Source organism: Diospyros lotus, chromosome 1, assembly GCF_014633365.1.
Source record: "Diospyros lotus cultivar Yz01 chromosome 1, ASM1463336v1, whole genome shotgun sequence".
In the NCBI taxonomy this organism is placed as follows: domain Eukaryota; kingdom Viridiplantae; phylum Streptophyta; class Magnoliopsida; order Ericales; family Ebenaceae; genus Diospyros; species Diospyros lotus.
Genome location: NC_068338.1, coordinates 44,209,242 through 44,227,266, shown reverse-complemented (window position 1 = coordinate 44,227,266; position 18,025 = coordinate 44,209,242). Strand labels below are relative to the sequence as shown.

Below are 18,025 nucleotides of genomic sequence, written 5' to 3'. Positions count from 1 at the left end.
AAAATCATTTTAACACATATGAGATTATTAATATATAAGATATACTAAAAGATAATCCTATCAAGATTCTTTGACTAAGGCAACATCCATATATCTTATCAAAATAGACTTAACATAACCCCTAGGGTATAGATCAAGTGGTTGGGTCATGATAAATTAAGATTCGTATCAGTAGGTCATGAGTTCGATTTCTTGCTCTACGCAGTGAAACAAAAAATCTCTACCTGCGATTTACCTCTTTTATCAAAATTGAGAGCATGAATAGCGAGAGACTGCGTAAAGACAATAATCCCAAAATAGACTTAACATATCTTTAACCAATATTATAAATAAGAATACAAAACATATTGAATATAATATAAAAAGATATTAAAATTTTGATATAAATACAATTATCATCAAAAACATCCATAACATAAAACTCAACAGGATTCACACAATTGACTTGCAAAAATACATTTGATTACATATAATTTTTCACATCTCATAATCACAAAACACAAACCTCGAAGAAATATGGCCAAACACTCATTAGCTTTAAGAAAGATTTATTTTTCTTTTGCTTTCATTAATATAATATAAATGATCGTTCAATAACAGTTTTAAAAATATTATTTTAACATGAACATAATGCCGCACAACATTCTTAGAAATGCAAGATAACGAATAACTATTGCATATGCATGCTTAAAGATGAACAAAAGCCATCCTAGGCTTTCAACCCCGGGGGTGGGGGGTGGGCTGCTGGGGGCTTAAAAAAAATTATTATTTTTTAAAGCCACAAAATTCATTTCTTAAAAAAATTGGGTGGGCTTCACCCCCTGGACCGCCCCTGTAAATTAATGTATGTAAACTGGAGGGAGAGAGCGAGACATCAGCTTGTGGAATGAAGATATGCTTAATTATCATTATTGTGTTTCAAGTCATTCTTTTCCATGTATTCTCAAAAGGACCCCAAAAAAATTAGGGGGAGCCAATACAAGCTTCCATGATTAACTCAATCCCTTTGAGAAGCTGCTGCTTAATTAGGCTTAGTAATTCCAGGCACAAACAAAGCTAAAGAAATTCCAACAGAGATGAGCCCACAAGTAGTAGAATAATTATACAGGAAAACTTCCTGTCAGGTGAATATGTTCCAGGGTAGCGCGCAAACCATACTTAATCACAGCTGCATTAGCAGCTCTAAATCCCCCACCATAGGCAGGGGAGGCATCATTGGCAATCTGGTGCATGAAAAACTCTCCCAGCTTGTTCTCTACTTCAGACTTTCTGCCTTTCTTGTGTGAGGACGAGGACGAGGACGAGGAAGATGACGATGTGGATGGCATATGTTTGAGTCCAGGCATTACCTCTGTCTCGAGCCACATGTACGAAAGAACTTGACAAATACCCTCTTCTACCTCAGGATTGAGATTACGGTACCCTGCATAAACAACATGTGAAGTCTACATATTTTACAGGTCGGCTATATAAATTCTAGTTGTGGTCTTGTCTTCCATAAGTCTTCGTTTGTCTAAAGTAAATGTTGTAGGATCCAATGAATTTTACATTGCATGTCAACTACCTAATGCAACCCTCTTTCTTTATATGGCTTGGGAGTCGGACCGGCCGTTGATAGATGAAATGGAGGGAGATATGGGTTTTAATGAAAAAATTGAGCCTTTCACGATAGATGAATGTCATCACATGGCATGCAGGAAAATGCTCTCTCTGAGTATTGCTCCCCTTTTCCAGCGTTTGTTATCTTGTGATAATAAAGTTCCGAAGGCGATCATTATTACAAAATCAATCGAAAGTAAATAAACTCTTGCAGTACCTTTAAGGCGCAACCATCCATGCATTAGCTCGTGAGCCAGAATTGCACCTGTTAGCAATCTGTACAATGCAAAGATGTGATGAGAACAGAGGAGAATTGCCCTTATACCCACAAGAGATACTAAACTGAAGGGGGAGAGAGACAGAGGGAGGGCTTTCAGTTAATTACCTTGGAAGTCCATAAAGAACAAGAATGGCTGTGACTTCACATCTTCGAGTAAGCTTTTGGGGTTGTGTTCTCATTCCTACAAGTCGGTAGCCCCCCACTTTTGGCCTTCTAAGTATCTGTAATTATTCAAATTATTTTAAAAAAAAATTGAGGTAAGATCTGCTTGGCATATAGCTGAGCCGGGTCAAATTTTTCTAAAGATTTTGGTAAATGAAACAAACGCCAATAATGGCGTGATTATCCGACATACACTGGTAACTGTCTGCTCCTCAGACAAGCATAACCCCCTTGTTTCCGGCATGTGATGAAAGCCCTGGAAAGAAAATTATTAAAATGAGAGAGATTCTATAAATAATTAACAAGCTAGAATTCATGTAACCAATCACACCTAGTGGGACTAAAGCTTGATATGTTGTTTTGGAGAGAAACTCTATAAATAAGGAAAATAAGAAACAAGGGACAATTTGTTTAGTACATTTTTCTCGCCTACAATAGCTTCATTAAGGGCTTGTCTTTCAACCAGAAGCATTGGAATTTGCTGGTCAAGTTTCATGTTCATTCCTTCATAGTAGTCCCTAATGGCATGGTAAAGCGGTTGGCAGTCACCAGTATCCATGATGGCAGATTCCATGCATTCTAAACACAGACTCCGTCCATCCCCCAGAGATATGTATCTTGCATTCCAAGACTTCAAAAGAAAAAGAAGAGGGGAGTCAACAAGTTCAACGGAAACACCAAAAGCAACACAATTTGACTAGATGAGGTTAGTTTTCAAATCCTTCTGGTTGTATTAAAATTAAAGTAACAACCACTAGCCAGATCAATACCTCCAAGCGTTCACAACTACAGCATCGGGCTGTGTTATCATACTCATGTGAAGGGCAATATTTCTGGGACCAAAACGGGTGGCATCTATACTCTATTAAACCAGCTCCATTTGTTGGAATCTGAAAAGATGTAAAACAAAGATTACAAATGATATTACAAGATCACTAACAATTAAAATTGACACCGAATAATCCTGATCTCAACTAGATTCAAAAGATGTTTTGGCTATTATTGTTCTCATAATATGATATATATGTATCCAGGGGCAGATCTACACTTGAGAGCTCACAATTAAAATTAATTTTTATATTAAAAAATAATAATTTTTAATAATAAATTAGTCCAAAAAATATTACAGCCCACCCCAAAATCTGTAATGTATAGTTTTACATCTTAAAAAAAAATTTCAGCCTCCCCCTACATAAATTTCTAGATCCGCCCATGTATGTATCTCCGTAATCTGGTGCTAATTGTTTTTTCTTATTTGCATTCTAAGATAATAAAGAGATTAATAAGTCATCATCTTTCCACTTATACAAACTATCAAGTATATACTTCAGCTTTATGCAATAAACAGACCCGCACAAATTCTTCTAACTACAAAGTCATTTTGACAGCAGCCACAGACAAGGTATCATTTATAAGAACTCAAATATTCATTTTGAGTTTGAGCATCAATATACATACAAATGGAAAATTTTGAAGGCCCAATCAGTTCCATTTATAAATAACTTTTTGAAGAAATGCTAGATGAACAAGTGTATCCCAGTTTAAAGTAGTACTCTAATGCTGAGAAGAATGTGCAAGAATTTTGCAGCTGTTCAGTGCCAAACCAAAATTTAGTGGATAGCACCAAATAGCTCAACCTACTACTGAATTTTCAGTCAGAAAGTTAAAATCTCTAGCTAATCCCACTACTAAATCATAAGATGATGAACAGCACTCCAAGTCATCCCAAACTATACTTCAAATTCAAGTTTGCAGCTTGCAAGAAAAAAACAAAGGCTGCAAGTAAAAGATATTGCTTTTATTCCTTAATTGGGAAAGGACTACTAGATAAAAAATTCAAATGTGCTAGAGTAATGATTCCATACAAACTGGTGACAAACTTCACATTTGGGATGGGTCATCTCTTTGAAGCAGGACTTATGGTACGCATCCTTCCCTGACAGAGAAAACTTGAATCAAGAGAAAAAGAATCCAGTAAGATCAGATAATATAGGAAAGGGTTAAAACAATTAGTTGTCCTAATATATATTTTTAAAATAATAGAAAAAGGTGATCTTCCTTTTTATTAACTTTCTACACTGAAAGGAAAGGGGGTTGAGGAGAAATATAATCAAAATACTTGGGGACCAAAAAGCCAACTACCTCATGCTCTGTGATAGGGAAACCACATAAATGACAACGAAAGCATTGTGGATGGTAAAAAGTTCCCATGCATCCCAAATAGTTTCCATATCCAATGTTACATTTGCATCCAGCACATACTCTGCGTGCATACATAATCAATCATTTTTCAAGATCTGGAAACTTGTGACTTCAAAATATGCTCTGGTTCCATATTTATTTTCATTAGGAAAACTGGGGTTGGGAAAGGCCTCAAGCTTTGGCCGCATACTGAAGCAATTCCACTATTGGAGTAAAAAAGAAGTGAAGGATTCAGCTTCTGCATTTTGTCAACTAAAATGTAAATGTCTCCTATTTGGAGACATGTTATGGCCCACATTATCACCAATTTTTTTGAGAAGATTATGATTAATTAGATAATAATTATTTTGAGAAATCCAAAAAAAGGTGGTTAAAGGGCAATTATCTGAAGTTGCTTTCCATCAAGAAGTGGGATGCAGAGTTATCCTTGATAGGAGTTTATGTTCATCTAACTGTGCGTTTCTAGATTTGCATTGAAATAAAGTCTATGTCACTTCTATCATAGACACAAGTTAACAATAGCCCAGCCACAAAATTCACTTAGTATTGTTTCAAGTTTTGAAGCAAATTCAATCCCTATTCTACAGTTTAAAAAGAGCAATATCTGATAGAAATTCTCTGCTTAATCAACTATGGCTTGAGGTATGACTTATTTTATTTCTATTCAATTCAGACAAAGAACTTCCACATTAAATTTTTCTATCATTAATTCAAATGCATTAACATAACAACTCTTCCAAGGGCTGTGCATTTTGATGTCATATATATTTCACTTTCTATGGTTCATGTGCAGGCAGAAAGGCTCAGAAGTACTATCCTGATCCACAATTTCACATAAAGTTTCATGCCCTAGTGATTAGTGCCTTATGTCAATCAACAATCCAAGTGATTAGAGTGCCTTAGGTTAATCAACAAAATTTTCACATGATGGTACGGAATGTTTAAAAAGGCAAGACACTGGTGGCTACAATAGTCATTTAGTTAGTAAGTACTCAAAAATCATAATTAACAACAACAACAACATAGCAAACCTTACACTAGGTGAAGTCAGCTATGTGGATTCTAGCTCACCAATAATCTCAAGAAAACCATAATTAACATAAAAAAAGAAGAAGAAGAAATTGTCATTCCACTTTTCAAGATTCAAACGCACATATGCCTGCACATGTTCATATACAAATAAGCTCCAATAAACATCTATTGCCACTATTAAAAGATTAAAACAAATATAAACATACACACAGGCCCAGCCAAAATCTAGAAGTTCTTGGTTTTCATTCTCAAATTTCATATAAAATTCGCAACAAAAACTATAGGGACTGTTTCATGATTGCTAGATCAGATAGAGTTGGCGACTGCAAGAAATAAAGGTGAAGCCAATGGTGGAGGTGGTGCGCTTTGTGTGTGGAGGTGGGTGGTGGCCTGCAGCATTAGTACTTGTGGTTAGGTCCAACAAATAAAATGGTGAAGGTTTTTTTAGGAATTAAGTTGTTGGATCAGGATAGATGTACGACTGGACTGTTGATAGGATAGGGCTGAGGGTGGCTAAGGGTGGTAGGAGTGGGGGCTATCAAGTTGGGTGGTTAGAGATAGAAGGTTCAGTTCAGGGTTGTTAGGGGCAGTAGTGTCTCAGGTCAAGTGATTTCCGGCTGGAGTTTGCTGGCAAGTGGTTGAAGGTAGAGGTTAATAGTAGAGACTTTTGAGAATGGTAGATGATCGTTGAGCTTGGTGAAGACCATGGCCTGGGGTTTTAGGAATGGTAGTTGGTGGCAAGTGGTTGAAGGTAGAGGCTAATAGTAGAGACTTTTGAGAATGGTAGATGATCGTTGAGCTTGGTGAAGACCATGGCCTGGGGTTTTAGGAATGGTAGTTGACTGCAAGGGTAGGCATTGAGTAGAAGGTGATTGAGGTGTGTGGATGGCGGAGACAAGGATATGGCTGGGATTAGGGGTGACAGACAGGCTAGAGGTGGTGGAGATGGCAGGTGATTGTGAATTGGAGACAGTAGAGAGGATGGGTGGCTAGGATTTGGAGGTGGTAGAAATTGTCGAAGTGGTGGAAATGAGTTGCTGGAGTCAAGGGGCTGGTGGCTGAGAGTGGTGGCAATAATAGACTGCATTTTGCATTGGATAGTTGTAGAAGAGACCAAGTAGAGGAAGAGAGATGAAATAATAAGGATAGATTAGAAATTTCAAAAGATTGATAAGTTGACCAAGTCAACCAATGGAATATTAATAGGGGACTAAGAGTTTGATTAGTAAGAGAGGTCAATATCAACAACAACATATCAAACCTTTATCCTACGATATGTGATCGGCTACATGAATTCTATATTTTCATTCATTTCTACCGTTGTCATATTTTTTAAGGCCCATATACTTAATATCAAACCTAAGAGAGATCAATATCATGTTTCAAAATTGATGGTTATTTTAACCAAACTTCTTGGTTGTCAGTATAATCTACCAAAAAGTTACGAAACCTTGGTGGTGTTTCATTTCAACTGAGCAACACATGATAAGACTAATGACCACAAACAATTACCTATATCCCCTGGGATAATAGCCCGTTGGGGCATAGGAAGGAGGAGGATATGAAGAAGAACCGATGCTATCTTGAAGTGCCCTTAGATCTTCATCATAATCTGTTTGCCATTGGTATCCTGAAGAAATTTCAAACATTCACATATAAAAGAAGACAGCATTAAGTAGATTACAAAATCAAAACCCATTCAGGTACAATGACCGCTTTGGTGGAATTATTACATGCTGAGTAAGGAGAGATACCTGATGGCTATGGTGGAATTAATACATGCTGAGAAAGGAGAGAGGAGGAAAAAGCTTAAGACGTAGAGGCATTTTGATTTCTTATGCAACATACATACCTGGTGGTCTCTTCAAATCTTCGCCCAAAGAAAGTGCTATTGCACGGTCCAATTCCTCTCTATCCCTAGCAGCTCTAGAGCGATCATCCTGATGCAATTTGACAAATTTGTATATAAGAATCTTTGCTTTTATATAAGACACAAAACTTGTTCATGATTATGTGATAACAGTGAAAACACAATTGAAGATGATTAAGTTGATATCTGGGAAGAAAGCAACATAAACCAATTGCTCTAGGTAATCATGGCACATAATTCAAGCATCATACTGTTGAAGCTATATGAATTCTGATCAAACATATTTCAGAACAATGGCTCAGCTATTAAGTTTTGAATTGTTATATTTCTCAAAATCTCTCATAGGGTTCATCAGAAATTATATCATTATTCTGTTATTACAAGTGGAGTGAACCAATCTATGTCTAAACAACACTTAAGATAAATAAGATACATGTAATAACTAAATCCAAAAGTTTCAGAAACACGGCCCAAAAGATTAACTTGTAACCAGTGGACGTTACAAAACTAGAGCATGTCACAATTTTATACAAACCACAAATTTGCCTTCTTTTTTTTCGATAAACCACCACAAATTTGCTAATCACTAGGCATATATAAAAGCACATGTAGATTTATTTTCATTATGGTTATTATTACCATTAGTACGTATTTCTTTATTGCTTCAAAATTGATATGTGCAGTGTTCACTGAATCTACTGCTGTACAATCAAATTAATATTACCTATTATAAAAATATATTCGGCTTCCTAGTTATAAAAATCTGCCATTTCATAACTATCACAACGTGAGCACAATCATAAAGAGAATACCCTCTTACCAAGGATCTTGCTGGAGCCCGCCAAACCATGTTTTCCTCCCCAATATATTGTGGACGTTGCCTACCTGAAACTCCACGGTCTGCCCCGCTCTTAAAAAGCTTTCCGAACCATTTCATAAATCGAGACTTCCTCTCTGTGTATGAAGAAACAAAGTTCCCTGTTTAATCACCAAACAGTAACTGCCATCAATTAATACACCCACAAATACAGACACACACATTAAAAGAAGAATAAAAATACAAAACTCACTGAAGCATTTTATCAAACAGTTAGATGACAAGACAACATAACTTGGAATTAAAGTGAAATTGATCTGAAGGAAGATGGTCGTACCATAAATACAGGGCTGAACGGTGTGGTTAACGCCTGAAGAAGAAGACATAGGCGGGGAAGAGTATGTATAGGTTCGGCTGAAGCTCGGGGAGGAGAAAAGGAGAGCCCAAGATGAAAAGGACGGAGAGAGAGAAAGAGAGAGAGGAGGAGGAAACAGGCGTGGAGCATAAAAAGGAATAGAACAGGGACGATGGAGAAGAAACACAATGGCATCGTTAAAAGCTAGTTTTGGGAAAGAAAAGAAAGCAAGAAAGAGGAGGGAATCTCTGAGTAGGAAAGGAAGCAGAATTCTAATAGAAAGAGAAGAGGAAGAGATTCTTGGCTTGAGGAAAGCAATGAAGAGAAAGTGGAAGATGAAATTGGCAATAAAAGACGAGAATCTGCTTAGGCGGAACAGGAAGAAAAAGTAGCCGTTGGACGGCTCACAATTGGAGAGAGAGAGAGCGAGAAACTGATTTTTGAATTTCGGGAGGATTTTGCCGGGTGAATGGGGAATAATTCAGATTGGGAGTGCGATTTTATTCATTCCCTTTAATTGGAGTAATTTTACCCCGTTAGTTTGGAGATAAAAAGGTTATTTTCGAGGGTCTTTATCCACCCTGATTCTCTCTCGCCTCTTTCTCCCATTTCCTTGCTCTCCTTGCCAACCTTTTCGTTGCATCACCGTCTTGCCATAGCCTCATTTTGCCTCGTCATTACATTATTGCTTTGACATCGCCTTGCAATTGGCGAGGCAAGGATGCAACGACAAGGCGAGGTAGTCGATGTGCGAGAAAATCTCGGTAGTCAATGTACAAAATGAGGCGACATCAGCATGAGACTAAAGTAGGAGAGAAAATAAGGAGATAAGAGATGAGAAATGGAGACTTGGAAAAGAAAGGAAAACATAAAAGATTAGAGATTAAAATAACCCTCATTAAAGGAGGTGAACAAAATCACACTCTCGGATTGGACCTCATATTCCTCCAAATTACAGAAATGCCATCCTTTTAATTGTCAACTGAGCATGAGACCCCACCACCAGTTTGGAGAATCAAGCTGTAGATTAAAAAAATTAATTATTATTGCCTTTAATCCCCTCAATAATCAGATTACAATCTCCACTCGTTTTGCGATGATTCAGAATCACGTTTTGTACGTAATTTTGTTTTTATTTTGTAAATATATTATTTTTATTATTTAATTATGCAACCTTTTATTAATTTTATTATGACTCGTCTTCTATTTAAAAAAATCAATTAAAACAAATATAACATTTATACTCATTTTAAGCAAGGGGAAGAGTGGTGTTCCAAACTATCTGATCTGAATTTTAAGTTAAAGAGAATTAAGTCTTAAAAGTGAAACAAACTTTAATGTCTTAAAATTAGAGTTTTTTTTTTTTTTTTTTTTGCATGTGATTTAATTTTAGTATTTTAGTCTTAATGATTTTTCTTTCTTCAAAATAAATGCTTCCATTAAAATTAATTAAAAATGTGTTTAGAAAAATAAATTATCAGAAACCGAAGTACTAACTGAAAAAATGAGAAAATCTAAGGATTGGGAGACAAGGTAGGGCCAAGATGGAAGACTAAACCTTAAAAACATCATCATGAGTAAACCTGCAAACTAGAGGAAGTCTGATGTTAAAAGGTAGGAGATATTGTGATGGGTATCCGGCTAAAGCCACACTTGTAAGCTTTTCCACTCTGTTAACTTAGTAGCAGCAACAAGTAGCATCTCCAGCAGTTTTATGCTCACGAAAGCCAATAATTAGTAAGGAAGATGGTTGATGAGGTAAGCTAAGTAAAAGGGGCAGTGAAATTAATGCCAATTGATCTGTCCCGGCTGCTGCTGGTTAGCTGTCTGGTCTCTAGGCTTGATTATTATTCCTCAACATGCATTGGTCGATCCAAATCACACCTTATTGTCACTTTATTCCCTTTGCTCTTTATACATTAATTAGTTAACATTATCTCACTATTAAAAACACTACTGTTTCAACATGTTATCTGCCCTATCTATCTTCTCCAATAGTTAATGTTGAGGGCATGCAGGTTGGCACGTTTGATTTTGTTCTCACCACACACACACACACACACACACACATATATATATAGTTGTTTTATGGTTGGTTTTTATTTTTTTGTTAAAGAATAAGAACTGATCATTGCATTTATTATATATTGTTGATGTTTGACATAATATGTTATGTAGTTGAAAGGTGTTAAATGTGTAAAAAAAATTATTTATATTTTATAATAAAATGTCAATTCACTTTCTTCAATGAACCATAATGGGGTCTAAAAAAATAGGCTCGAAGATTTTTTTTTTTTGGTAACAGATTTGTGGGTTGATATCATCTTGTATCTTGATTATGGCCATGGGACCTTCTTGCTATCAACGGGTTTAATTCATATAATCTCTACATTTTAAATGAAATCTCATTTTGGGTTTTTAATTCTTTTGAGGTTATTGTAAAAGTTTTAAAAAATTTAAAGTAAAATTAAAATATTTAAATTATAGATTTTTTTGACAAAAATATGCTTTTATGAAATCATAATTTATTTTCTTATTATATTGTAGATTTTATTTCACACCTTTAGTCCATTTTATTTAATTTTATTCCTAGTTTTACTTTTATTTTTGTTCTATTTTCTGGACTGGGCCTGGCTTACATCCGGCCCAATCGCGTTGACAAACTAGGCCTGGAAAATTATGCAAGCCTGTTTGGTTAAAAGGGAAGCCCAAGGCTCATAGGGGCCTTGGTTGTTTGTATAAATCAGACACTAAAATTTGGGACCACTTAGAAATGTCCCATCCCAAGGTCGAGGGGGGCTAATAAAAAGGCTACAAATGCTACTACTGAATCAAAAGAGTCATTTATGCCTTTAAATCTGATGACATATAATATAAGTGTCCAAGGCATTGATTAGGTAATAAGCCTACTATGTTTGGTGGACTCCTTTTCAAAACATTGTAAATTCGCAGCATGAAGCATGGCATATATATTGGTATATGTTGAAGTGCATTTCGATATTTATTGGTAAAATATCATTGGGATTATCGTTCTTGCACGGTCTCTTGCCGCTCATGCCCTTAATTTCGATAAAGAAGATAAATCACATATAGATGTTTTGTCTTATTTTGTAAGGCAAGTAATTGAACCCATGATCTACTAGTATGAATCTCAGTTTATCATGATCCAACCACTTAACTTATGTAATACCTCGTATCTTCATGAAGTTGCCATGTAATTTAGATGAATTTAAAATACCAAAAAATGACTTGATAGTAAAAATAAATCGCCAAATGGACTGGAGGGAATACCCTGGGACTTAGATGCCTAAAAAACATGGTACAGTAGTATCGAGTATTTCGAGATAAGATTTATAGCATAGAAAGAAATCCAATTTGAAACAGTTTTCGGTACACCTATGATTCAAGCTAAGAAACCGAATGATGGTAAAGGATTTCCGGGAAGTCAACGGGACCCCGAATAGGGCTATATTAAATATAAGAAACAACCCTTTAGAGGTTTCGAGAATAAACATAAAGATTTTTGGTCAGCATATGAACCTACGTACAATCGGGCCTAAGTGTAATTTTTTGATTTTGACCGATGGAGGTCGAAACGATGGTTTTTCTGGATTTTCAGGGGTGAAATGAATATTTTGGAACTCAAGGGACTTGATGGAATTATTGGGTAAGTCAGGGGCTTGAGGATAAGGGCCAAAATGTAAAAGAAAGTTTAAGGGGGGCCAAACTATAATTTCTGAAAATCTACACAAGCATGGCAAATTTGGTTACGAATTTGGCCAGAAAATCTGGAGAAATGGCAGCCCAATCTTGTCAGGGCATGGCCAAGGATGGTTTAGGAGGCGTGTGGAAGAAGCTATGGCCGGAATTGGCCACGTGGGGGTCGGTTTTGGCCTATAAATAGCAATGAGTTTTGGCTGATTTTAAAGCATCAAATTGCTCGAGTTTGAGGACAAATTGAGGGAATCCAATAAGGGGCTTTTGATCCTTGAGGCAAGATGAGCATTTCTGGAGATTTTCATGGGTTTTCGAGGTGGTTCGAGGGAGTTTCGAGGGTGGCCGGAAAAGCGAAACGGTCTGCCACACTACGCTTGCAACTGCCCAATCAGGGGCTTTTCCGGTGAGCTTTCGGCCGAAGATTGGTGCCATCTTGATCGACTGGTTGAGAGCTTCAAAGAGGTACCCTCAGATCGGCCATTGGAGATGTCGCTGGTGGCTAGATATCGGAGAAGAAAGTAGCGCGTGAGCTGCACGCGCCACACTTCACGCATAGCCACTCACTTGACGCTTGAGGGCGCGTGCTAAATAGGTATTTTCTGAATTTTTTTTCAAAATTCTTGAAAAATTATTTTGTGAATAATTATGTAAAAATATTTGAGAAAATAGTTGTGTAGATATTTATTTTGGATTATTAGTAATAAGAAAATGAGAGAAAAATGAGAAAATGTGAGGAAATTAAGGAGAAAATTATATTTTGATGATTAGGGTGACTTGCGGCTTGATGTGAAGTGACTTGTGCGAAGTTCAAGGTGGGCACGCAAATCAAGGCGTATCGCATTTTTCGAAAAAAATTGAGTTGCGTCTAAAGGTGAGTGGTTCTACCAAAAAACTTGTTTGTGACATGTGAATGGTTTACTGTGAGTTGTTCAATCCAATTCTTATGCATATTCTTGTTACTTCGATCACTTTTGATTTATCGTGTGGTTGGTTTCGTGTGATGGTTCGTCCAAACGATAATTTACACATGTATTGAATTTCGTAAGGTAAATTGCATACATTTAAAGGTTGATTTTATGTTATGCATGTTATGATTTTCGGCGTTGGCATGTTATGTGTTGCCCATGTGGGACGTGGTTTGTTAACCTGTGACGTGGCCCTTGAGTGACAGCACTCGGGATGCATGCCGATGATTAATGCTATGTGGCCCACTTGGGACGGGGTTGAGATGGACTTCACCCTATGGTACTCAAGTGGAGGGGCTGGGAATGGACACCACCCCAGTTGTTGGCTCAAGTGGCGGGGCTGAGAGTGGACACCACCCCGGTTGTTGGCTCAAGTGGCGGGGCTGAGAGTGGACACCACCCCAGTTGTTGGCTCAAGTGACAGGGCTGAGAATAGACACCACCACAGGTTCCTTTGAGCAATAGCATTAATACCGAGGTGTTGTTGATTCTGGGGATAGTGCTGATGTGATACTCTTGGAGCTAGGGTTGCGTTGGGTTTTGGAATGCTTTTGAGTAGGAGCGTAATGCCTAACAATGACAATTGGGTGATTCCTGGGTTCATAAGTCGAGGTTGTCCCTCTTAAGCAGAATTGTGTTTGGCAATGGGTTGATATGGTCATGTCGCCTTTAGAGAGATTGCATTTTCCCCCATCAGGGCTAAGTGCTATGTGGGATTCTCTTAGGCTGGGGCATGTCAAGATTTGTCGGTTTTATATATGATTTTGCATATCTTCATGAAAATGTTTTTGAACTCTCACTTAGATGATTCAGCATCTAATTTGGACTATGTCCCTAGAATATTCAAACGTTCCAAGTGAAAGCAGTGCATGGCTGCTATGTTTAGTTTTCGTAGATTTTTGTCTACGATTACGATGTTCAGAGGTTATGTAATATTTTGATATTTTCATATAAAACATCGATTTGGTTATTTAATTGTAAAAGGAATTTGTCGGTTATATATCATTGAGGTTTCAATCTTGCTTCCGCTGATGTGATTGATAATACCTGTCTTAGTCTATTAAATTTTAAATTTTGATCAGCTGAGAAGGTATAATTGAGATTGTCAGGAAATGATTATGATAAGGGTATGTATACCGAGAGACTTATGTTGTGTTTAAAATATATATATATATATTCTCAAAATCTCGAGATGCGCGTTTTGGGAAGATGGGGCATTACAACCTATGCCCTGGGGGCAGTAAAATGTCATTATATTTGGTATTATGAGATGTTTGGTGAGATTATTATGAAAATAGATGTCAAAGGAGGGTTATCATCTAAAAAAAAATGAATTTAAAAATTTATAGATGAAAAAACATCCAAGAAAAGGTTACAACCTTGATAATAATTAAGTATGAGTAAATGGGCCTCCAGGGTATAGATCGAGCAGTCAGATGAGTAATATGCCGGTGCCAATTCGATGGGTTACAAATTCGATTCTTATCTTGTGCAAGGGCCAAAGAATCACCCTATAATTCATCTTCACTGATGTAATTGATGACACGAGTACTAAAAGTCGCACAAAAACACTCATCCCAAGTATGAGTTGATAGGTTAGTTGCATTCATATTATGTATACGCATGTAAGACTTGTTAATATATTTATATTTAATTAGTTGATATTTAAAAATATATTTAGATGCTAACGAGAAGTTGAAAATGTGGAGTTTGAAAAAAATATATTGTGTATATCTCTTATTAAAGGATTTTGGGTCACCTAGAGATTCACTAAAAGAAGAATTAGAATCAAAATTGGTTATAATTTGACAAATTGATGAATTGATACTTAAGTTTTTTTGTTTGTCGAATTCATATTCCAAATTTGATTTGATGAATCAAGATGAAAATAGAGAATTATCAAATAGTCATTTTTATTTTTCTTTGCCAAATAGTCATTTTTCTCTTTTTTTCTCTCTCTTTTAGATGGGTTCAAAATCTATTGCTCATTTTTTTATTTTTTAAATTGTATTATTTTTTTTGTTTTAAATTTTAAGTTAATTTGCTTTAATCTCAATTTAATTAAAATCATTTTTAATAGAAAAGGTCTCATAGTTATTTTAAAAAAATTAGAGGCATTTTTTATAAAAAAATAAAGTTAAGGACAATGTACAATCATGTCACTCTAAAAGGAAAGTGAAATGCTAAATTAACTATTCGAAAATTCTATTTCCAACTACTATTTTTGTTTTTAGTAGCCACTTTTGAATATACCTAAAATATCCTGAAATAAAAATTCATTTTTACCCTCAATACTCAACCACCCACCATTATTCAATCACCTACCATCGCGTATGCACTTTCTTCTCACCATAGCATTCAACTCTACAATTCACTCCTTGTTATTTTATGCCCACCATCGCTCAGCTACTTTCTCTTCACCATAGCAGCCAGGTCACTCATTCCTTGTTCTTTCACGCATATCATTGCTCAACCATTTTATTCTCAGCATAATAACCAACCAGAGTTGAGCCATGGATGATTATTACACTCAAATGTTGACGACATGGATAAAGTTTAACAAGAAAGAGAACAACTACTCAGAAGAACAACAATACAAATTGTTCGACAGACAAGTAAATACACGAGTTGTAATACGTGATTTGTATCTCTTGTTGGAGACTTGTAGGGTTCTCAGAAGTCAAGAAACTCCAAGTTCCACAAACCCTGGAGTTCTCGAACCCCAAGGTTAGGGGAACTCCCAAGCCCCATTCCCCAACCCTATTAGATTTTTTTTTTAATTTATGTTTTATTGGCTTCTTTTTCTTTTTATTTCATGATGGAAATGAAACCACTATTGCACTTGAACAATCATTTGATATTATTCAACCATTTACTACTAATGAGGTATGACACATTCTTATTAAACTTTCTAACATTATTATTTTAACAGGAGGAAAAATGTATCTAAGTTTTTTTTTTATCAGATTTTTAGTAGTATAGAAAAACTTATTGGATGGGCTAAGAGAGTTGGGAAAGAAAATGAAATTGTTATTGTGATAAAGAGTTCAAAATGTGGGGGTCCTAGGAAGAAACCTAAAATTCATTTTGCTTGTGAATGGAGTAGGAAGTATAAACCATCAAAAAATGGAGAAAAAACAATAAGAGAATTAAAATGTAAGTTCATAGGTTCAAAATAATGTGGTTGTCCATTTGAATTACTTTGCATGAAATTTTTAAATAAGCAGTGGAAGTTAAATGTTGTATGTGGATTGCACAATCATGCACCAGCAGCTCAACTTGAGGGTCATTTATATGCGGGGCGGTTTATAGAAAAAGAGAAATAAATATTAAAAATAATGTCTAAAAATCTTGTGAAACCTATAAATATTTTGATGACCCTAAAAGTAGAGGATGACGATAACGTGACTACCATCAAAACTATATATAATACATGCAAAAAATATAAATTTATAGAGAAAGGTGGTCGATCACAAATGCAACAGTTGATGAATAAATTGGGGAAATGTAATTATGTGGAATGTCATAGAAACGATAGATCAACATATTGCATTACAAACTTATTTTAGGCTTATTCGATGTCTATAGAGTTATTAAAAGTCTTCCCACATGTGTTAATAATGGACTGTACATACAAAACTAACAAGTACAGGTATCCACTGCTTGAGATCGTTGTTGTGATATCGACTGAGATAACTTTTCCTGTTGCATTTGCATTTATGGATCATGAATATGATGATAACTACATATAGGCAATGGAGAGATTAAAGAGTCTGATGGGATCTAATACATTTATAGGAGTAGTTGTCACTGACAGAGAATTAGCATTGATGAATGCAATACATAAAATATTTCCAAGTAAGACCACCTTATTGTGTAGGTGACATATATCAAAAAATATGCTTGTTAACTGTAATAAGTTATTTGATAGGAAAGAGACATGGGAAAAGTTTATGTTAGGTTGGAACCTTCTTATTTTTGCCTCGACTGAGATTGAGTGTAACACCTCGCCTCACTGGGCATGCCACTATAAGGGATTCACCAAGATTTTTATTTTTCATACATAAGCTCAACACACACAATGTTTCAAAGAACAATTTTCACATGCTCACAAAATTCCCAGAACCCCAGTCTTACCTATTTAACCATCAAGATCAATAGACCTGAGCTAAACAAAGCATAACATTACGCAATGGAAATAACAGAACTTAATAGCATAGATTACTATAATCATTCATACAACTGTCTTCAAATCAAATAAATATTACATGACCTTAAAAATGAATCTAGCATCTATTATACTCATACTCCATCAGCTCTAACTGACCACATCTTCGTCCCTGTTGCAAGCCTCGTCTGGAACGTTTGAATGTTCCAGAGGTATAACCCAGATTAGATGGTGAATCATCTAAGTGATGGCACAAAAATAGTTTGTAGAATGTATGTATGATCATGAACATGACATATACAAAACAATACATACGTCAACCTTGAGAAATCTCCCTAGCATACTTAATCTCTAGGGTGCATATCGACGATCACCTGTGGAAAATCCATTCCACATCATACGGTTGAGATTGACCTTGTCGCAGCATACTTAATCTCCGAGGTGCACACTAACATCACCCAAGGAAAACCCCTTCCTTATCACGATTGAGATTAACATTGCCCTATTCTCAAGGAGACTCCATTCCATCCCAATGGATATTTACAATGACATGAATCAAATATATCAATGCCACGAAAATCACTTGCCATGCATTTTCATAAAACATACCCAATTAATGCATCATGTAATAAACTCAATATGCACATTATGATTAGAAAATTGAAACAATTTGGCAAAATAGATCCATGGAACGTTTATAAGTTTGGTGGGTAAAACCACACACTAACCAATCCTGTTCACAGGGAATAACTTAAGGCTTGGAGGGTAAAACCACTCACTAACCAATTACAAGCCAAAACATTTGTAATAAACTAAAACCAAGTGTTAGATCGAACCACACATCTTAACTTAGCTTCA

The 18,025-nt window shown here is 35.9% G+C and overlaps 1 protein-coding gene across 2 annotated transcripts; it reads right to left on the bottom strand.

Annotated features, from left to right (window-relative positions):
• Positions 1-879: 879 nt before the first annotated feature.
• LOC127787928 (protein DA1-related 2) lies at positions 880-8,745 on the bottom strand. 2 transcript variants are annotated; one of them, XM_052316008.1, is made up of 12 exons: positions 8,216-8,745; positions 7,966-8,123; positions 7,128-7,215; positions 6,788-6,905; positions 4,184-4,304; positions 3,907-3,990; positions 2,812-2,931; positions 2,460-2,672; positions 2,235-2,297; positions 1,985-2,100; positions 1,817-1,875; positions 880-1,423 (listed from the first exon to the last, which is right to left on the bottom strand). In XM_052316008.1, exons 1-12 carry the CDS (start codon positions 8,346-8,348, stop codon positions 1,101-1,103), a joined length of 1,596 nt encoding a protein of 531 aa, XP_052171968.1. In that variant the 5' UTR covers positions 8,349-8,745; the 3' UTR covers positions 880-1,100. The 2 variants fall into 2 exon arrangements, with proteins under 2 accessions (XP_052171968.1, XP_052171978.1); XM_052316018.1 differs by having other exon boundaries at positions 8,300-8,740.
• Positions 8,746-18,025: the final 9,280 nt, after the last annotated feature.